The 24054-nt window shown below is 25.9% G+C and overlaps 1 protein-coding gene across 1 annotated transcript in view; it reads left to right on the top strand.

Annotated features, from left to right (window-relative positions):
- Positions 1-24054, top strand: part of LOC111674812 — a 66103-nt gene that overhangs the window by 30660 nt on the left and 11389 nt on the right. The window contains exon 5 of the mRNA XM_023435473.2: positions 9860-9993. Coding sequence (XP_023291241.2) covers positions 9860-9993 — 134 coding nt within the window. The remainder of the gene's footprint in view (positions 1-9859; positions 9994-24054) is intronic.

The raw sequence follows: 24054 nt of genomic DNA, 5'->3' as shown, positions 1-24054 counted from the left end.
ATTCATGAATTTTGTAGGTGCTTGGGTCTTTAAAAGCAGGTATTTCTTGCGTATGTTTTTTGCTGGCATCATCATATTCCATCTCTTAGAAAGTTGGCCTTGTAATGCTGTTGATGTTGTTGTTCTTGCTATTGTTTTGTGATGAGGCAACACATTGAAAAATCTGTCTGTCATTTTACCGTGTACCAGCCATTCAGTCAGTGAGGCAAACCAACACTTTTCATTTCGGGTTAATAGTTGAAAGGAGACTATAGAGAGGTTTCTTACAAAACAATTTTATCATTCAACCCTTGTTGTTGTTGCTGGCTCCTTTCTTTGTATAAGTACTCGTGCTCATGTACTTGCTTTTATTTTGTATTTATGTGCTATTATTCTTCTCTTCCTTTACTTATTTTGCTTACAGTCTGTACAAAGTTTTAAGTGGTTATTGTCCTGTAAAACACTTTTCGAATTATTATCTTTTTTTGATCTTAGAATCTAATATTGTACATAAATATTTAAAATTTAATAAGAATGCAAAAACAAAGTTCGCCTTTTAAATATAAATTAAGTTTTTTTAACTTTCTTTGGTGGTTGTACAAAAGGGAATGTGAGTAAAAGTTTTTTTATTTTAAATAAAAGCAAGCTTTATAAAACTATGGCCTTTAAAATGTGAAATTATTTAATATATGGAAAATATTACACTCTTATTTTGATTTGGTGTATCACGAGCGGTCGTTTGTGCATCAGATTATATAATGATATAATTAGATATTAATTATTTACTAAACGAAGTTTCTGTCAAAGATCCCCCAATGATTTGTGATATTTGTGATATTTTGTTCAGTCTTGTTGCTCTTGTCATAAAAAACAAAAATTGTTAAAATAAAAAACTCCTTTAGAAAAAACACCTGCACGTATACGTGTTAAAGATATACTAATATTAAAAATATTAATTATACGCCTAATTTGGTGAAGCACAAAAGAAATCCTCATTTTGATTGATATATCTTTGTAAAATTAAGAAAAATTTTATATAACTTTCAAAAGCGTTAAAGTATTATGAATCTTCGACAACTGAAAACAAAAATTATAAAATAAGACTTCATTCATATACAATTTCGATGAATAATTTGTTTAACTAATTTTACTTTTTTCTATTTAAGTTTTATTTATACAGATAATATAATATATGTATAACGAACTTCTATGAAGGTCTCAATTTCTAACAAACATAAATAAAATGTAATAAAATAGTATTCTCCTAACAAATCCCTTTTAAGTCTTAAGGTTTTCATATCTATTTATTTTCTTTAAATAATTATTTCCCACCATTAAATCACTTCATTTTAATTATATCATAATTTTTGAAATTGTATCAATAAAGCCTAAAATTAAATCATGATTATAATTTCCTTCAAAAAATTTAATTTGCAATTTTATGGCACAAAAATTCGTGCATATTTAGGATTTAAACATTCTAATACTTCTAAGTATTCATATAACAACCATCATCCTGCCTACTGTAGTTGATTAAGTTGATTTAATAAATCTTCTTCTTTGGTTGCAAAATACGAAATAATTACATTTAAAGACTGCCTGAAAACCTATAAAGTACAACGGAAGCTTAAGATTGAGAATATTCAAAATAAAGATGTTATCGTGAAAAAAAAACAGAAACATAAAACGAAACGTAACAGCACTTGTCAGTGAAGAAATTAACTAAACCCTATAAGTATGCAAAATAAATGTATTCGTTTTAATACTGCTGTTATTAGCGCGAGTGAATGTGTGTTTGTCTGTATATGTGTTAGTTTATAAAGGGAGATGGGCTGCATTAAGAAAGATGATAGAGATTTTTAAGTATGTTCATCATGTTAATAAAGCAAATGAAATACATACATACACATATTCGTATTTTTGAGTGCATGTGTGTACGAATGAGTATTTGTGGTATTTGTAAGATAAATAAATCCATTCAATGATATGAATTTATTGCCACAAATAAACACACGCAGCAATAGGAAATAGCATCATACAACCATTTGAGTGTGTACTTTTTTCGCACTATAGGCAAGATATCTATTAGAGAAGAAAAAGGCGACATGTCTTTTCTAATAAGTACACAAGAATATTTTCATTTTTACAAATATATTGAAAACAAAAAATTTATTTGTTTTTAATAAATTTTTAAGAATGAAAATAATATGTCTAATTTTCACAAATTGTTACTTATTTTCACAAGTTATTGAACAAACAGTTAAAAAATGATTGAATTTTGTAAAAAAACACGTATCATTATTTGTAGCGACAAATGAACATTTTTACAAATTAGATTTTCTACATTATTTTACCCATTGTGCATGTTTTTCATTTCACTGTTTCGCATTTGAAAAATAAAAAACTCTCTTTGAACTAGACCATTTTTGTCTGTTTGCTTTATATAGATGTGATTTAGCTGTTTTCTATTTTCTGAGTTTGTTTTTTCTATTTAACACACACGTATCTGAGTACATCGTTTGTTCATTTCAACGTAAATGCCACCAAAAACGGATTTTAGATGTCAGAACAAATTTCAACCATATTTAATGTCAAATTGGAAACAAGGATTAAATCAGTCGATGTTATATACATTGTATACATACATACTTTGGTATACTAACATACTCGATGTTATACAAGCTACACTTACAAACATATACAGATGTGGATCGAAAATTAGGTGCGTAAGTTACGTTACTTAACATTGTTAAATATTTTATTGAAATATTTAGAGCGCTCGCGAAAGTGTAAAATATTGCATAAATATTCTTTTGATCTAAAATATATTCTGGAGTATGTAAGGTACTTCATAATTATATATCAAAAAATTCCTATATTTCAGATCACATGTAATGAATGCTATTGTATAGGAAACCAAAACTTTCTGTAAAATCTACATATTGTTTGTTCACAATTTTTGTTTTTCGTCTTATATTAGGTTTTTTGCTTTTAGTTTTACTGATATACAGCACAATAGTACTCGAAAATTAAAAATAAAATAAAATCGTAAATAATATAAAAAGCTTTGTTTGTCAAGTGTTGAAATCGGTAGACGATAGAATATACAATAGGGTTTAATTTTTAAAATTTATTGGAATAAATATATGATAAAATTTTATCAATCTTAAGATTATATTTCAATTACAATAATTACTTGGCAACTAAACTATTATTGATGTGTTGGAATGCATATGAAAATTGTATAAACAAGGATTTTAGGTAGGAAAAAATACATAGTTTCTTATATTGAACAGAAGTATCTCACTTTTTTAAATTTTTTTTACAGTAAAGAAATAATGTGAAACAGACGACTATATATAAATTTAAAATCTTTTAAAGTGTTAAAAATCACTTCTGGTCATCAAATTTAAACATAGAAGTTAATTGTTTCAAAATAAAATGGATTTTGTTAATTATAATAAAAAACCGGTTAACCGTTTTTTCTAAAAGTGAATAATATCAACCGTCAACCATTCGAACTATTCGAAAACCTGTTTTTGGAAAATGTCGAATAATCAATCGATCACCCTAGTAAATAAAAAATTTTTCAAGTTTTATAAAAATTGACTCAATGCCTTTGAATAATATTGAATTTCATGTTATTCCACTTTTTAGTACTTTTTTTGAAGATATAGCAAATATTTTCTTTAAATACATAAATATTAGAGAGTTAGTCTATATAATAGGTATTTCTAATAAAAATACATCAGCAAATCGAAAAAGTTTTCTTAATGTGATAAAAAAAGTACCAAAAATACAGTTTTCTCTCTTTTACACTCAAAAAGGACTAAATTTTGATAAAGGACGAAAGAGGAGTCTCATAATTTTGAAAGATGTGTTCAAAATATTTAAAAAAAATTTTATTTATTATATTAATACGAATTTGGAAAAAGTACTAGACACCCATCTTCTGTTTTTAAGATCAGAAGTAAAAGAAGATTAAAAAATCAAGGGCTACCCTAATATACCACCAAACAAATATTTACACTTATGTATGTAATAGAGGTGTCCAAAAAATCTTAATTTTGCTTTGATGGAAATTAAACTAAACTGGAATTTGGTAAATTTTAAGAAAATATAATTTTATAGCACAATTTTTAATGGATCAAAAACAAGGTCAACTTCTTACGCAATCTTACACTTTACAATCGATTTCTGGCACAGGTTTCCTTAATGCGATTAGGCTTAAACTTAACTCCATTTAGTTTTTGTTACTATTGAAGAATATCAGATACACTCATATTTTTTGGACACCTCTAATGTACATACATACATATATGCATGTATACTTGTGTTTCAATGTAGTATTATTTATACATATACATACATATGTATGTATATATATAAAAAAGTCTGTTTGTTTTTTGTTCAATTGCATGTGACAATTGTGCTATTATTTCTGCACGACCCAGTGACCTAAACACTTTTGTTGCTAGAATTTGTTGATCCATTGTTCACATAAAAACTACACATGTCATTGTCTATTCCAACAATTTGATGGAATCGTACTACTTAAGATTATTGTTTTTTTTTTACAATAATTTAATGAATGAAACATTAATTGATGTCATACCACATTTAATAGATTTTTTTGAAGTTCTAACTAACAAAATAATAAATGGTTTGGAAAATTAAAAAAAATAATTTAAAAATTAAACACAGTAGTTATTTAAATTTACAAAGAATTCCAGCAAAAACAAACGAAATACGACTAAAAGAATAACATTTAACTCGATGACGCTATTTAGAAAGTGATGATATTCATCACCCAGATGCACATAATTTTTAAAAGTTTTAGTACTCTGTTAAACTCTAGGAGTATAGCCTGCATATAAATTCTAATTTACAAATTTTATTTGAATAATAAAAGTATATATTATATTATTGTATTGTTAAAATAACGTTGAAGGGTTTCCAAAAAAAAAAAAAATATTATACTTCGATTTATAGGAATAAAAGTATTTTCGAAGTAGTACTCAAAGCATTTAAAAAAAATATTTTTTAGCAATACGTTTGTCAAAATGATATTAATATATAAGTGTGTTAATTTTGATAAAACAAGTTTACTACATATATAGAACAGATATTATAGTTATAACAGATATTAACTAGTGCACAATGATTTAGGCATCACTTTAAGTTTTATTTAATATATTCCAAATTTTTATACCCCCTCTTTAAAAAAATGCTTACTAATTCTTAAACTTTCATCTTGTTTTTAACAACTTTATATAAATAATTTGCAATATTTTTTACCATCATATTTTTCATAATAATTTCCCTATTTTTAATCTTTTTAATTAATGTCCTCTAACTACTAAATCAAATTGGTGTAACAAAAAAGTAATGAAGGCGAAAAGAAACGAGAAACAAGGATACAAATAAAAAGTATCTTTAACACAGAGTATTTTTTCGAGTGCAGATTTTAATAAAATCTCTACAACTCAAGAGAGAATCTACTTTACTGGCTTAACAATGTAACTAATGAAGAAAATAATTTCCATGACAAAAGGACCGCTAAGTAAAAAATTATTTGCCAAGGTTTAAGCCCTAAACCAAGGCAACATTATCACTGATAAAATACAAACATATAAAAAGAAACTTACAACATTCGAAGCAAAGGGTTGCCATTTTTGCTGTTGTTTTTTTTTTTTTAATACATTTTACACTTTTCTTTAATAAAAACTGTAACAAGGGATGAGTGTAAAAGAAGGTGGTTTTTATACAAAAGAAAAAAAATAATAAAAAAGGTTATCAATAGCAAGTTAGTTGTCGTTTTTCCTATGTCTTCTTTTAATGGGTTCCTGGGAGGCCAAACAATGTTTGTACAAAGTCAATTTTGTGTTACTTGACATTTTTATGCAAATTAAAAACACATTTTTTTAAACTTAAAAATAATAGAGAAAATAATCAAAAAACAACAACGCAAGATAAAAATTATTTAACAAGATAAAAGAAAGTGGGTGTAGAGTGCAGATATTTATATTAGAATTTAGTTTTAATGAGTCAAAAATTTTCAACATGACCTTTTCACTTTTGGTTTGATTTTTTTTAATTTGCTCCTTTAACTTGTTATTACTTTCTGAGTAAACTTTTTTAGCAGACCTCTATCATTCAACAATTTGGTTTGTTTGTGATATGTTTATTTAATTTTATTGTATACAGTTTTTCTTAAAGAGAAAAAAAATAATTATATCTATTTTTTCCCTTTTGCGCTGGCCCTTTTTTGTGGGCACTTAAATAATGGTATTAAATGATTAACTAAAAATTAAAAAAATATATATTCATGTTTATTCAAGGGTTTGTATCCTTTAAATAAAAATTAGGCCAAAGAAAAATTGTTTAAACAATTTTTGACTCTACAACCGCAGAGAAAATATGGCATAAATTACATATAATTACTTTTTTTTTTTACTTTCGTTAAATAAATGTTGAATTTTTTCCTAAAATTTTGGTTTAGAACTATGTATATATTTTAATGACTTTAATAAGATTATATAAATTTTATTTTAGAAACTAATTACGCATAACAGAAATTCTGTCTAAGAAATGTTAAATATAGTATAATAATACATAAATATTAATAAAATTATGGAAAGTCGTTTTAGTAAGCTAAATATTTTAATAATAATGTAACAAAATATATAAAATTATATTAGGATTATTTTAATTTTAAGCTAATATTATTAGAATTTTTCAATAAAGAACAAAATATGATCCAAAAATGAAGATATATAATTAATGATTAATTAAATTCGATTATACATGCAATACTAAGTGCATTTATGGTTTCTAATATTTTAAAGTATTTGTGTTAAATATGTGAAAAACTGTATTATTATTATTATTATTATTATTATTTAAGTTTTAATATGATTACTGAAATAGTTCGATACTTTACTGAGAATAACTTTAAAAAAATAAAACCTCTGATATAATAATGGAATTATGGTTTATGTAGAATTTATTTTTGTTGTTTAAATGTATTTATGACAAATTTTGTCGAAAATTTAGTGATTTTATGTGAATGCGGTCTGATATTCACAAAATAGATTTATATAAATTTTAAATATACCAATTGTCGCAGTAACCTTCGTCTGTGGGGCAATATACCAATGGAATTACCCACATGTATATTTCAAAAAAAAAAAAAAATAAATAAATGCACTTACATTTTGGAGTATACTTAATATTTATTAAATATTACTCATACGTTAATTTGTGTGCTACAATAATTTATAATAACTTAATTTCAAATAATAATGTTTAGTATTTATTTTGTAAATTTTAATTTTAATTCTACTCCTTTTACTACTATATTCGCTCTAAATTTCAGCTGTCACCATATCAAACTCATTTATTATTTTAGTACTTATGTATATTTTTTCATAATAAATATATAAAAAAAACTTAAGCATTAAAGTACGTTATTCAGTTAACTTCCAGGCTCAAATTTTATATTTTTTTCCTATAAAATAAAGTTGATACTCAAATGTTATTAAACAATTCCAACACTTTTACATGTAGAAGAATGACATATGCCAACATTCATAGAATTTTTTTCTCATAATATACTCTCTTATTATTGGTATGAACAGAGTATAAAACATATTGTGCGTAAAAAATCTGTTGTAGTCGTCGTATTTATTTCTTTCATTTCCTACTTTTGTTTTTGTATGTCATTGCAAGCAAAAAATCACATATGTCATTGTCTATGAGCAAAGGAATATAAAGTAAGGACATAGTAATAATACAAATATGTATGTTTGCCATTCACTATCCGTCATTCATTCTATGTTGTTCTCATTTATATTTAAGTCTAGTTTATTCAAATTTTTGTGTAAAAACATGATTTTGATGGGTTACATTCCAAACTTAAGTGTATTTATATAAAGGTGTTTATTTATGTATGTATATGTAACCAGCTTTTGTAATACTGAATCATGATACGAAACTAACTAATTGATATGCGTTTAGGATAAAGACCGAAGGGAAATTGAATCAGTTTTTTTGGAAATTTTTTTATGTTGTTTTAAGTTAGTTCTTTTCTTATATGTTTTTAATTAAAGAAATTAAAATGGAAATAATATAAAATTGTATTTTTTTATATGTATTTAAAGACAGCTCAGAATCATTTTCTGAGTAGATTTATCATCTTTATCTCTAAAAGGCCATCAGACCCACTACTGTTGTTTAACTTTCAACAGTTTAGCGACTTACTCGAACTGGTATATTCTAAGTTATGCGTTCTCTCAATTTTGAAGATAAGTTATTGCTTTTATTGGTAATTATTATTTACAAATCCTTTTGATTTCGAAAGAAATTGTTCCACGTAGACACCATACTAATTATATCTTATATAAGACATAAAAATAACATCCAGTTTCGGTATCGGATATCTGTTCCTTGCCCCTATTCAAAGTTTCCCTCATTTTGCTGAATTCGATAATGAATCAAATCAAGTATATAACATAAATCTTTAACCTTAAATATTTGGTCTAAAAATTTTAAAGTTTAAAAAAATCCAGTTAGTTGACCTTAATTAAATTTTTGCACAACTACTAAAACTGTCAGTTTCTAGAGAAAATGAAATTAACTTGTTGTTGATAAAAAATATCACAACAACAAACGCATACAGAGTTTGGCACACATTCCTCTACAATAAAAAGAGAAATGTTGTAATTGTTTTATTTACTTATCCCTAATAATATGCCTTGTTTTTGGGTGACAACGTTGATGGTCTTGGCTTGTCTGGCTTAAATCCTCTTCCTCTCTAACTGTTTCTGTATGTAAGAAACGAGGGGTTTTCATTTATTTCATTACAATTCTATTATATTTTCATATCATTTATTTAATACTAAATACGTATGTATATATATATATATATATATGCCTGTCTGACTGTCTCTTTTTTGGAGCATTTGTTTGTTTGGGAATATATGTCTGTTAAATAGAGTTTGTATGTGTTTCAGTTTGTATGCCTTTGGATAATTAGATTTGTCATTGTGCATTAGTTTTGATTTTATTATTTGTGCTGGTTTGCTGCTTTCTTTCGTTTTTGTGTATCCCTGTGCCCTGTGATTATTTTTATGCGTTTGTTATTTGACATTTTCATTTGTTTGTTGTTATTTTATTTTCCTTTTCGTATTGTGATTGTTTTTTTTTGGACTTTCTATATTGTTAATTCTATTTAAATTAATTAAATGTAATAACACATAATGGTGGTTTTTCTATTAAATTAATGTCACTTATATTTGATTATATTTTAAGTACAATTTCATTTATTTTATTAATTATTTAGTCATATACATAAATATGTAGTTACTTGTGAGAATCCTGTGACACATTAACTTAGTAAGAAATTAATTTAATTTTGCTATATTTTATGTTGTATTTTGTGATAGTAATGAATGTTGTAATTGTAATTTGTACATTAATTTGATTTTATTCTTATATGTATGTGACCTAAAATCATATTTATGTACTGGTTTTTATAAAGAAAGGTTCTCGGTTTATTTTACAATATTAATTTACAGAAACTAAACTTTTTGCAATTAAGGAAATTGCAAAGGTTTGTAAATATTTTCATTAAAAGAACATATTTATATATAATAGACATAGTGAATTGATTTAATTATAACAAAAGTCTTTCAATATTGGGTTATTTAATGTTTTACATAATATTATATAATATTTAAATATTAAGTAAAAAATGAAAATTATACGACTACAATTTTACTAAAATATATGTAACTCACCCATAAACTAGTTTAATCACGTATGCAAAATTCTCATCAGAATTAAACTAATGTCAATTTTTTCCAATTACATTTTGCAGAACTTCCCGAAAAACGCCCTCAATTATTTACTGAACACACACGCTATGAACCTGGCGATATATTAAGAGCAAATTGTAGTACACCTCCCTCCAGACCTAAAGCCGAGCTTAAATTTACTATTAATAATATGGTGGTAAGTATAAAATCTTTGCTATTATTAAAGTATAATATAATAAAAAATTTAAGAAGTTTCACTTTTAAAACATATTAAATTTTAGTTTATATTATACATAAACAAATTTTTAATAGGCAACCTACTTTTATGTTTTATATCTAAGGGACAAAATGCATCTTTCCGTATCTCAGATGCAGCCATATTAGATTTTCTTGTTGCTTTTATACCCTACACCACTATAGTGAGATGGGTACAACGCGATTGTACTGAATTTTTTAATACTCAATAATATTTATTATAAAGTATAACAATTGGCTCAGAATAACTTTCTGAGATGATTATATTAAGTCCGTGTGTTCATTTATCTGTGCGTCGTATAACAATTTTAACGATTAAATTTGATAAACGTTTAGTTAAGGACAAGCGTTATTTAAAAAGGTCTAAACAGGTCCATTATTGTATTTAGCTCTCACACAACCGTACCTCCTAGAATACGTCTCTTGAGATTATAATTATGACAAGTATTGTAGTATCTCTACAAAAATCTGCACAACTTAGTGTAAGAATAAAAATTACTAACAATTTTAGTAATGACTGTTCCTTATTTGATCGTTTCATCTATAAAAAAATCCCTTCAGGAAATGTACACAATGCACAAATATATTTTAAATAAAATTTAAAAAGAATCGTCCCGAATTTTAGGAGTTAAGGAGAAGTTAAGCCAAAATTCAATATTAATCATATATAAATAAAATTAATAACACTCATAACAGTATGTTATCATATAGTCGGTCTTGCCCGACTATAAGCTGTAACTCATTTTTCTTTGAAAAACCACCAGCAAACATCCACAATAGAAAAGTTTTTTCCCTTTGCTTTATTTATTTTTTTTGTTAACAAAAGAAGATTGTCGTTCTAACACTAAACGAACTGAACAGCATGCAGACTCTTCATATTGCTTATAAAATAATATAAAATTCACTATTGTATTATATAAAAATATTCTGTTAAAAGTGACCTCTTTTTTCTGCATTAAAGCATTAAAAATTAAGGGTGAAAATTGCTTTTTTTAATATATAATGGCGAATGTGAAAACAAATTAACCACAATTAGATTTTATAAATTTAAATTCTACTTCCCTTTTAACTTCATGGAAGCTATTACTGAGCTACTTTATTTTTTTAAATTTAAGTATAACTCTAACAAAGTATATTCTTAATTATTTATTTTAGTTTAACAAAATTGAAATCAAAGAAAATTTTAGCAAAACTATAAACTTATATATTTTTTACAACTCATGTTGACTTCGAATTCTCTCCAATGACCGCCCGTTTAACCTTAAGATGTTCTTCTTTAACCAACTTTTACTTATGACTGCGAGTATGTCAATGATACTTGACCAAAAACGTGGCCTTCGTGTCATACTAAACGAAGGATTAAAAAAAACTGCTGTCTTTAACGGAACATAAGAAAAAACAAGTATGAATGTATAGTCGGTAATGGCCGGCCATATGGTACCCTAAACCAGTGAGTGTTATTGGTGTTTAAAAGTAAATTTTGACCTTCAAGCTACTTTTCTGAAGAGGAGTTTGTAGGGGGGCAAGGGTCAAATGAGGCCCAATCATTCCAAAAATTGACAGTGTTATAAAACTAATTTTTGTTGACATACTAGATCATTTAACATATTTATGAGCTTAAAAGCCCTATTCGGGGGGTACGGTTGTATGGGGGCTAGGCGAAATAATGGACCGATGGACTGTGGGCGGTGGGTGTAAGACCAATATTTTTGGATGGTACAAACATCAGCATAAACGCATAATACCCTCACCACTATAGTGGTGTAGGGTAAAACTATGTACCTCAAAATTCAATAGAATAACATTATGGAAGAGCACCTGTAGTTTACTCTAATGGTTAAACATAATCATGATCATATAGTGTTTACGTGTTTTCTGTGTCACACATTTATATAAACATGCCTTTTTATAATGGTTATTGCAAATGCCATAACCACTGCTACGGCAACAAGACGGTCATTTAAAACCCCAGAAGTTTTGCAAGGATTCAATGAATCCCTTCTTAAATTTTGTTGCAGTATTGTTTACCCTAAAGTGTTACCCACTGTTACCTAAAGTGTTGTTGAAATATGTGAAAATTCAATTGACTTCTTTATATATGCCATGTTGAAATATGAAATCAGTAATACCGTTTTGGAGATTAAGCCTTTATAGGAGGACAGCTACCCGAACTTCAGGTATATTCAGGTATATTGTATGTGATTACATATTGTGTTTAAAAATGTAGTCAGTGTTGGTAACAAGTGCTCATGCAGTTGCATGCATGGAATACACTATTTTTGTTGTTTTCTAAACAGTATGTTGAAAAAATTTTCGTGGATTTCCAAAACTTTAACAATAAATATCTGTTATATATTGAACCTTACTCTCATAAAAATCATAATTCTGAAAATAATGTATATTCTATATACCATTATAATGTTAAATACTTATTACTTTCGCAACCACTTTAAATCCCTAGGTGTAATCAAAACTAAAACAATTTTTTTATATACCTTAAAGCCTGTGGCAAACCGAACCAACTGTAAGTGCAAATATTATAATATATGATAACTTTTACTGATAAGTGTACACGTGAATATGATAAAGCATCATACAATGTAAAGGTCTCAGTGGGCAACTTATAAATGTACTACTTTTCTAGCTGGTTGGAATGTATTATAATCCAGTAGTTTACATTTCATGTTTTTGTTGTTATTGTTACTTACTTGTTCAGCAGCTAGTGCTTGTTTTATTATTGTTGTTCTGTTATTTTTCTTTCTTAATCAAAAACACTTCATGTGTAAAGCACTTTTCACATGCGATTTGTGTTGAAAAGCGACAAGATACATTATTTAAAGGTGACATGGCGCAAATAAACAAAAATACTCACTCACACATAACTACACCCGTCATATACATACATACGTGCCTACATACATGTAAGGCGTTTGGAGATACCTTAGATATACATCTGAATAATATCCTTCTCTTCTAAGAATAACCACAATGGGAAAAAGAGCAGTAGTTGCAGCGGTAAAAGAAATTTAGAGGAATTTCAACAATGGAAACTAACAAATACCACTGCAATTTACCTGAAAGTTAAAGTAGATGCTAAAGCATAAAAAACTTAAACACCTAGGCGTTAGGAGTATATGTTGGTCATTTAAAATTAACACACCTGCTGTACACGTCTATTGAAAAGGAGAGATAAGTAAACAAATACTAACACAACCAAAAAATGCCGGAGTTCGTAATATTAATAGGCGTATTACATAGATATACATATATTTTAAATATTAAAACTGACAAAATTGACAAAATGTGAATTGTATTTGTATAACGATGCATAAAAAAAATAAAGAAAATGCCGATTTTGGAGTATTTTAAATGTTTTTCTAAAACACAACCGCTATATGTACAAATATATGTTACGCACGATGACATTCAATTCTCCATAAGTCTGTTATATTATTATTTGAGCTTACGTTATGATTATATGTAAGTCATGATTGGAGTATTTAAATGTAATTCGGATAGTTAATATGTTTTAGGTGTTAAAAAGTCAGTTGTTTTATAAGTACAAGTTACAACCAAGTTTTGCTGGGATATATATTTAATATTTGTTTGTTCCTTCTTTTCTTTCTTATAAGTTTAGCTGTGGTTTTGTGTTGGTATAGTAGCCATGAATTAACTTCCTCTAGGGGCTACTTGCACTCACATTATAGTACACTTAAAATATTTGTCCTTGTTTTTTGTGTATAGTTAGTTCTTTTCTTATTATCGTTATTTTTAAAGGTAATAGGCAGTGGTATAAATGATATTTTAAGAAGGATTTTCCATTTGCGGGCTTAAATATTTGTTTTTTTCCTAGTGGTGGATGTGTTAGAAAGTGAATGAGAATAAAAATACTCATTCACATCGTCAAGCAAACAAAATTAAATATTTAATGTGAATTCTGTGGCAACATAAAAAGTAAATACAATTCCAAATGTATTAGTTTTAAAGGAATCAGTCACTCCATTAAACATAGACTTTTTAGACCTAATTCGTTTACTTTAACTTATACATCAATTATGAAAAAGAAATTCATTTAAGAAAAATCACTGAATCTGAAAATGTTAACTCACTTAAAACTTATTTGGTCAATGTCGATTGTTTACTTTATTCATATCTACTTGAGAAAAATATGTGCATACTATATACTACTATTTTTATGAAAATGGTTCTTTCTCCAAGTAAATTCACTATCCTTTCTCACACCATCGCTATACAACTTCTCTAGCATGGTAGTAAAACTAGTCATTTCATATTTTATGCTGATAAATTACAATTTTTTTATTACATCAAGAGTATACATAAATGTACATATGAACGTATCTATGAAGCTGAAAAATCGACTATAAACCTTTATTCTTGGATGTATGTATACATATATTGATGAAAAAAGAACTGGTCATAAAGCTGGAAAAAAGCGAAAAATCAAAAGTGATAAAAAACCCAATAATTTTTCTTAAAGGTCAATGATCTGTTAGGGGAAAACGAAGTGTTAGTTATGAAAAATAAAGTTGAAAAATGTTGAAGGCATTAAAACCATTATGATGATTTTTTCTCACTATTTGCCGGAAGCCATCAGTTTCATTCATGCTCTTACATGTATATTTCACTTTTTTATACTTTTTCTTTATATGTTAAAATACAAAAATCTCACTAAGACACACTTTTACTCTGACATGATGGGTTTAGATTTTATTTTATTATTTTACGGAGTTTTTCATTCTTTTTCCCGTACAACAACAAACATATGCTTTAGTTAAATGCATAGAATTTGTGTTTTATACTTTTTTCTTTTTTATGATTTATATAACTTTAGGTAAATAGTGTTAAAATCATAAACGATGATGTCGGTTATGTTAATTCTTCTGCATAAATGAGTAAAAAAAATTTAAAAAGAAGTTGAAGGGTATGTGGATTATAGAAAATCCATATTTGAGGCAAGAAAGGTTTAATACAGATGAATATTAATATTATAAGATAGCTTCGGAAGATTTTTGATAAAGTCTTCCAAAATCCTGACATTTCGATAAAAACACAGACCGAAAAAATTAAAAACCTTGAGAGCAAGTTATATATTTCTCAAGGATTGAGTCGCGGTGAATTTAAATCTCTTTAAGGTAAATACCCTTTAGATGATATGTCAGATATTAAACCTTTATTTTAAAACTGTTAGTAACATCTCAAAGAGGATAAAAAATAGCCTATCAATCTTTAAAACACGATATTTCAAATCGTACATGTGAAGGATGAATTCGTATTCAGTGTAGCTCGATCTTTAAGAAAAGTATACTATAATTTCTGGGTAAACCATTTTTTGGCCTGTGATATTATTAGTTTGTAGTCGCAGAAATCTCAAGTTCATCAAATATTCCTAAATTTAGATTTTTTAAATAGAACTCACAACTTTAATTTTCAGCAAAGTCCACAAAATAAAATAAAATTAATAAAATATGTATGTATGTGGTAATAAACATAAATATACATATACACAAACACAAGTTGTTAGTATCTTAAAACCAGAATATAAAATATATGCTGATGATGTGAACAATATTATCAGTATGATATTTGATAGTAGTTTTCGTTTTTCTCCCCTTATATACATATATCCCATAACATTTTGATGAATGATGTGTTACATTTTGGTATGGAAGAGTGAACATTACTTGAGGAAACAAAAGAGGTGGCAAGTATAAAAGGAAATCCATATTTTACTTTCACATATTTTCAATCCCTTTTTATGTTTGATTTTTGTTTTTAGATACATATGAATGTATGTAAATTATTTATTTACAATTCAACTGTTCACACTTTTAAGAAAAAAACTACATAATGCTTTTTTTATCAAAAGAAAATTTGGGTTCAAAAAAGATTATTTATTATGAGCTCTCTTCCTTTAATTTGAATTTTTTTTAACATATCATTTGGGTTTTAATATTATAAACTCAATTTCATATATGTTTTTAAATATTTTTGGAAATTTTGTTAAGGCCATTTGTATAATTTTTTAATGTATGCAACATTCATCAATAACATTATTTTGTATTGATTTAAAACGTTCAATCATTTGTCCCCAATCTTAAAATCAATTTCGGTCTATTGTGAATTATAATAGACTCTTTTATGTTTTGCTATTTCAATAACCTTAATGACAAAAAATGTAGTTATTTGTATATGTATCTAAGATTCGAAATTAAAATAAAAAAATAAGTATAAATAATTTGTATAAACTTAAAGCCATTATTTTGTTTTTACATTTAAATTTCATTATTTACTTTTTCTTATCGTTATAAAAAAATATTGTTTTTTCACTTTTAATACAAGGAAACAAACAACAAATTATTTTCCAAGTAATTATTAAATGTACTTTAAATAATGGTTTAAATTATAATTGTATATATTGAGTAAGTGTGTTGATTTAATATTTTCAAGATTTTTCTTGATATATACAGCACTAATTCCCTTGCGAGTATTCAAGGTAATAAAGTAAAAAAGGGCAAACAGAACAATTTACGTAACAAGTAGCACTAAACATGTTAGGAAATTGCAGTATAGTGATTAGTGTGGTCTGTTTAGTTACTAAATATGTATAAGGAAAAATTATGTCTTAACAAAATTTGGTTAAAAAACTTATATATCGAATCGGACAGGTTTTTTTTTTTGTTATAAATTTGTTATGAAGAAAGTCTATATTGTCACGTTAAACTTAAGCAAGTCAAACTTTTCTCCCTCTTGTAGTATGAAAACTACTTAAATATATATAATAAAGACCTTCAAAGTTATAAAAAACATGAAATAAGTTGATTTTTACTTGGCCATCTCTGTTTGTTGCAATAATAACAAAATTTCATATAATCTACAAATGAGATTTCTATGATTGCTATTTTGCAATCTTTTTCCCTATATAACGAACTAACTAAAATATAAAGTTGATAAAATATTACAACATACTTGTACAAAGATTTTCTACCTTTTATTTGCTTATTCTTCTTATATCATAGATTCTCACAACTTACCGCTTACTTTTTCATACGTACTTACATTCGCTGCTTTAAACTAATATTATATCTAATAACAGAATAAACTATAACTGCTTTGCTGGTATCTATGAATGTATGTGCATCTTCAGATGATAAATTTCCTTTAATAAAAAAAGTAAAAAAAGGAAAATCGAAAAATCGTTTGTTACAGGTTATCATCACTAACGAATGTATGAGATTATAGTTTAAGGTGCGTGTGGCTGTGTGTGATCAAGTACTTGTTTTTGTTTGCATTTGTGTAATAGAAATGAGAGAGAAAAGTACATTTTAAGATTTAACGGTAATAACTTGTTAAGTTCTTTTAAAATTTATGTAAACATTATTGCAAGTATTACCTGGCTCTCGTGTAGTACAGTTTTTAAACTAAATCGACAGAGTGTGAGTGAAAGTTTTACTTACGTACAGTTAGTAATATGTAACGCTGTGAACACGAATCCACTTTAATACTTATACACATATATGTTAGCTTGCATAAGTATTCTACAAACATACATACACACTTCATACATAAATAAGTCATCATGTATTTTAGACACATGTGGTTTGCAAGCAATTTTTGGTGATGTGTTTTACACTTTAACTACCAGTATTTTTACCTTGGCTGTTACTTCTACTGGCATAATGCAGTATTCTAACGTATATATGTACAATGTATACATATAAATACATATATTATACGTTCTTACTGATTGCAAGTTAAGTGGACTTTAAAAAGTTACTCGAGTAAAGGATAAAACTTTAACAACTTTGATTATAGATTACACATTAAGTATTAAGATTTCTGCTATATTTCTTATAAAACTTCTTATTGTTGTTCATACTGCAGTTATTAATTTTTAGATAAATATTAGTTTAAATAATGTAAAATTTTTTTAATAAAAAAATAAATTTTGTGCAAAAAGGAAATTAAACTGTGTTAAACTGTTTGTTCACAATGTGGAAACTTCAAAAAGCTTTAATTCCTTAATATACTCTTCAAAAGGTGAAGAGTATATTGAATTATAATATATAGTGGTTTCTACAGTAATTTCCGGAAGAAAAAAACCCCACATTTTTTAAAGAATATTAAATATGTATATATGCTATATTTCATATATTTCTATAACTATGCTACAAATATGGGTTTTTTAGGAATATCATTTGGATCGAAATTATTTCAGTATTTTTTATCTTCACAAAGAGTAAAGCAATTATATATAATATTCCACTATTTCATTTAGTTAAATAATTAAATAAGTTTTATAAATAAATGATAAATTTCGTCATTAGTTTTATGTATGTATGTTAATTTTAATTGTTTAACATTTTATAGAAATTTTAATAAATTTAAAATGAATTTGATATATTTAAAAAATTTAACTTAAACTTAAACTTTTAAATAATTGTAATAAAATACATAAGACATACATTTAAATTCTTTAGAAAACCATTTAGAATTTTGCAACCATTAATAACAGGAAACAAAAAAAATAAATAAAAAAATAGGAATCTAAGTTTCTAACTAAACATATTTTGTTAAAAACACTAATGAAAATAAAAAAAAAACGTAACCCAACAATTCTATAAAAAGGAATGCAGTTGTGGAATAATAAAAAATAAAGCTAAAAAATAAGTAATTTTTTAGCAAATAGTATATTCAATATAAAAACAACTTTACATTGGTAGTAAATGATAAATGATTTAAAATCAACTAGACCACAATAACCACAAACGTAACTTGTAGTGAACTGAAACTAAAGTTAAAGTGTACTCTTATACAAATGACAACTGATTGGATAGATTGCTGTTGAATGTAGCACACAAACACCCAATATAAACTCTTCTTTCCACATATAACTATTCACAAATGTAAAAACACATCCATATAAAAAATATATGTATGTGTGTATATGAATGTATAGGTAATACAAATATTTCGATCAGATTGGAAAATATAGAAGTTAAACGAAACTTGAAAAAGTATATTACCGATCAAACAGAAACGAAATTTCATGCTGTGGATATCAACATTTTTGAGACAAGGACCTTATGTTTTTTTCTTTTTGGTTCATCTGATGCTGTCCATTGAAATTTATAGAGTTATACACAGGTTCTGTGGTAAAAACACATCCATGGTTTTCTATTTATTGTATATTTTTTGTGTACATTTTCGTTATTTCTATAACAGTCATAGCCAGAATTACTCCTGTCAATTGAACGTTTCGTATCTACACTATGGGATGCTTGGGTATTTTATGACTGTAGGTTTTAAGTAAAATGAAATAATTTTTGCTATATTTTTGAAATAATTTCTACAGTTTTACTATATGATTAAGAAATCATAAAAAAAATTTATTTTTATAGATTTCTTAAAAACAATCTATAAAAATGATTATTGATTAATTTTGTGTTCTTCTACTTATCAGTTGAATTGTTAGAAAATAATAAGGAAAATTTGCCATTTATTGATCTTTGATTTTTATAGTTGTATGTTTTAAAATCACTTTAATATTTGCTCAAAAATACACTGAAAAAATTACCGTTTGTTTATTTTTAATTAACATGTTTTCTCCTTCTATAATTTTTATTTAAACAAATGTTAATTTGTCATAATTACCTCGTTGTTTGAAACCTAAGTGTACCATTTTGATCAAATTTTTAATTGATTAATTATTTTTTTAATTGATTGAAAAAATTTTTCTGGCCTACTTTTTTATTTTATTTTTTTTATATTTTATTTAGAATTTTTTGATAGAGATATTAATAATTCTTAAATAGTCAAAAAAATTTAGGCATATAATGTTCAAGTTTCTTGACGATTTTTAGAACACTTTACTTGTTCAGTTGTGAAAGTGCTATTTTTGTAACGTTGTGTATAATCGATTATAATTTGATTGTTTTCATTAACTATTTATTTGATTTTTAAAAAATTCTCTACCGAACAGTTTAATTCATTTGATTAGTAAATTAATAAAAAAACAGTTTTATATTTATTAAATATTTAATTTATATAATTAATAAATTAATCAATGTTAAATCTTATCTTAATTATTGATATTAATTGTTCTGATTAATTCGTTATTTGGAAAAATCATCAAATCAATATCATCAATTCGGTTATAAGTACAAAACTTGCTTACTTCAATTGTTTTGATAACTAAATATATTTAAATTTTTTTCTGTGTAATATCAATTTTTAAAATACATTTTTTACTTAGAAGGAAAAAAGTCTGAAATAGGATGTAATTTGATTTATCATTGTTTACAATTTGTATATAAAAATAAGGTGGAATTAAGTATTATTATTTTTTAAGACTTTTTAATTCTTGAGTCCCGGTAGACATTTAGGTGCAAATGACCAAATGGTTTAAATGGAGTTTTTTTTTCAAAATTCCCATTGTGCAACTATATTGAATCATTTTGAAGGGTTAAATAAAGAAGTTCATACATATGCAAGAAGTATTAATTTTTCCCTCATATTTATTTTTCTTCTGTTTTAATTACAAACATTTTGTGCTGGAATTTCCTTCGTAAATTAGCAAACAAATTCTAAAAAAAATCGAAGAAAAAGGAAAAATATGAAACATTAATCATTTGACTTGTAAATTAGCAATTAATAATATTTGAAAAGCAAAAAATGGAATAAAAAAGTGAAAAATAGAGAATACACCTACATGCATACGTGCAAAAGTAGAAAATAAATTTTCAAGAATTTTCATAGATGTAAATCAAAGTTATTTAGAGTTTAGGTAGGTGTAGTCAGGCAAAGTAAATTGAAAGTAGCACACTGCTTTTGGGAAATGTAATTTAAGAAAATATGTTTTTAATTTTACACAAATGCCATTAGCTTACATATGACTAAAACAGATACGGAGGATACAGTAGAAAATATTTAGTTACCAATACAAATATGCACACTCACATACACAGTAAAGAGAGAATATAGAGTATGTGTATATTATTGTGCATATGTCAGTGGCAACAATTTCATTTTACTGAAAGAAATTTCCCACCTTCCTGCTATAAAACAAAAATTCTAACAGAAACAATAACAACAAACACAAGAGTTTGTGTATGTGGTTTGATAATAAATAAATTAGTTTCTCCTCGAGATAGATGTGAGTGTGTGTTTGTTTTGGTTCCTGTTTGAATGTAATGTGCAAGTAGGAGGTCAGTTTGAAAAGATTTGTTGATAAAATATGGATGTATGTATTGCAATTTTTTATTATTTATTATTTTATTTAAACTAGGCTGGTCTTATAGATTTTCTATAACCAGGAACATTCTTATTGATGTTTAATGCCATTCAAAATATTAATTGAATGGCATTAATTTTGAAAAATCAAAAAGCCCTATATAACCAATCAACAAATTTTTATTACTTAAATCTTATTTTATTTTTAAGTGATGCTTGAACGTTGAATTAATTATCCGAAGCGGTATTATATGGAAGAAAGGATCAATTATGAACCTATCCTTATAAGATTTTGTAAAATAAAATTTGTAACTATCATACTTCTCTGCTTCAAATTTCATTGATAGTTTGGTATTTTTAATTCAACTATGATCAGTAAAGTCATTTTCTGACGGACTGTGAACCTATGTCCACTTTTCAAATTATTTATGTGTTCAAAAAACAACCTATTGCAAAATTTCATCGTAATTGCTTTCCAAAAAATTAAGCTGTGTTAAGGGAAGTGCTTGAATGGGGGATGTGAAAACGCATGGACCAACACAGCCCATTTTTAATTGCAAACAGTGCTTAAGAATGGAAAATATGTGTTCCAAATTTCTGCTTACTACCTTATGCTATAGATATCATGTCTACAACAAACAAACGGACTTACATGACTAAATCAACATAGAATTTAATATGGACCCAGATTATATTCCTTACAATATTTCTATCTGATACCCCCATTTCTCATCATGGATGAAAAAATAATAAATAAAATTTGCTAAAGCCTCATATTGGGTATTTTCGAATTACCTTAAAGACTGCTCTCGTAAAAAAGCTGTTATTTAGTGTATGTGTTTGTTTAGCAGTAATGTTAAGGAATGAATTTAATTAAAAAAGAATTTCTTTGAAGTTATAAAACACACTTGTATCAACGTATGTTTCCTTAAGGGAGCGAAAACCTCAATAACACAAACTTCAACAACAAACGGGAGATTATAGTAGAATTAATTTTACCTTTTTTCTCTTATATATACATACTTATGTTTACAAGTACATGGTAAATGTGGCAAACTCATACGATGAATTATTCCCCTGGTATCAGTTGTACAAACTTTAAAAAGAACACTTTTCAAACAAACAAACTTTGGGAGAGAAAACCAAAAAGACTAAATTCCTTAGCCTCTCTGTCAGTTATACAAAAATATATATAAAAAAAGTATTCATATGATCCATAAACATACTCTCATGTATATATGAATTTCTATGTTCATTTAGTATCTTTGTTTATTTTGTTCTGTATATTTGTTTTATATATATATTTTTTATTTTTCCAATTTTTTCTTTATTTTTTTTTTCATTTATTTGTTCTTGTTGTTACTTTTTGCATTCTTGTGGCGTCAAAGAACCTTAACGAAGATAAATAGTTGAACTTTTCGTTGCCAAATTTAGTGGAAAATTGAAAAAAGCTTTTTAATGTGTGTAAAAGAAATATATTTTCATATTTATCTAATGTTAAGATTTTTTTCATTACATTTTGGCAAATGCCATTCGTTTGTATATCACTACTAATATTTTCAAATATTTAAAGATTTATTTAATATATATAAAAGAATAAACAAAAAAAAAAAAAAAGCACACAAAATATTGGTATATAATTTTTGTATTTATTTATATATTTTCTAGCAAATTAAACAAAAGACTAGACTATATTTTTATTTGAAACAAATTTTAACATTGCGTTACGTGTTGTCCTTAAAAAGATATATAAATTGCAATGAAAATATTATGTGAAAAATATTTATTAAATGTGCAAGAATGTATAAAATAATATGAATAGGTATTGGAACATTATGAGCGTTTAGATATGATTGGAAAAAATGATTTGGGACCACTTGCATGATCTTTGATACATTGTTTTATTAAATTTACTAAATATTTAAAGTTTTTATAAGATTTTTTTTAACGAATAGTAAAATGTTTTATTTAAACCCCACCTTCTAAGAAATTCGACACCAAAGCAAAATATCAAATATATCAGTAAATTACCACTGATTCGTTTCGAGCTATTTTTTACTAAAACAGTTAAACAATTAAAATAACATTTTAAAATAAAAAGTAGCTGTTTTATGAAATCAGTTAAGTAAAAGAACCCTGTTAAACACATTTAAAAATTTTCCATAAAGAACACATTAAAGCATGCCATGTGGCAATAATATAAATTTATATTATTAATTAATATAAAAACTTTCCCAAATTTTAACTAGAACCACTTTAATGCGATATTTTTGCTTTAAACTGTTCGATAAAGGTAGAAAGAGAAATAAAATGAATGTACCATAAGTAATTAAATTTATGATGTAGTTGTTAAAAGATTCATTTATTTTTTCATAACGTCAATGCGGCAAATGCCTTGTGGAGCAACTGCCACCAACTGAACAAGCAGTCATCTCGTTCATTCAATCATTTATTGTATGAATGACAGCTAATAATATCAATGGTTTTATTTCTGTTTTTTTTATTATTTAAGACACTCATTCTACCACATTCAAACCATACCATATTTGAGTGAAAAAAAAACAAAAGCATTTTTACTTTCGCTCAATCATTTGTTTTAAATGGTACTTGATTTTCAGTATAAAATTTCAAAGCAAATCGTTGATTGAATTTCCTTTAGAATTGTGTAGAAAAATACAAAAATAAAGTCTGTTAAAAGTTCGTAAAATGAAGAGAATTGAATTAAATTAAATTTGTATGAAAGAAATTTATT

Source organism: Lucilia cuprina, chromosome 4 (assembly GCF_022045245.1).
Source record: "Lucilia cuprina isolate Lc7/37 chromosome 4, ASM2204524v1, whole genome shotgun sequence".
Classification (NCBI taxonomy): domain Eukaryota; kingdom Metazoa; phylum Arthropoda; class Insecta; order Diptera; family Calliphoridae; genus Lucilia; species Lucilia cuprina.
This window is presented reverse-complemented; position numbering and strand designations above follow the sequence as displayed.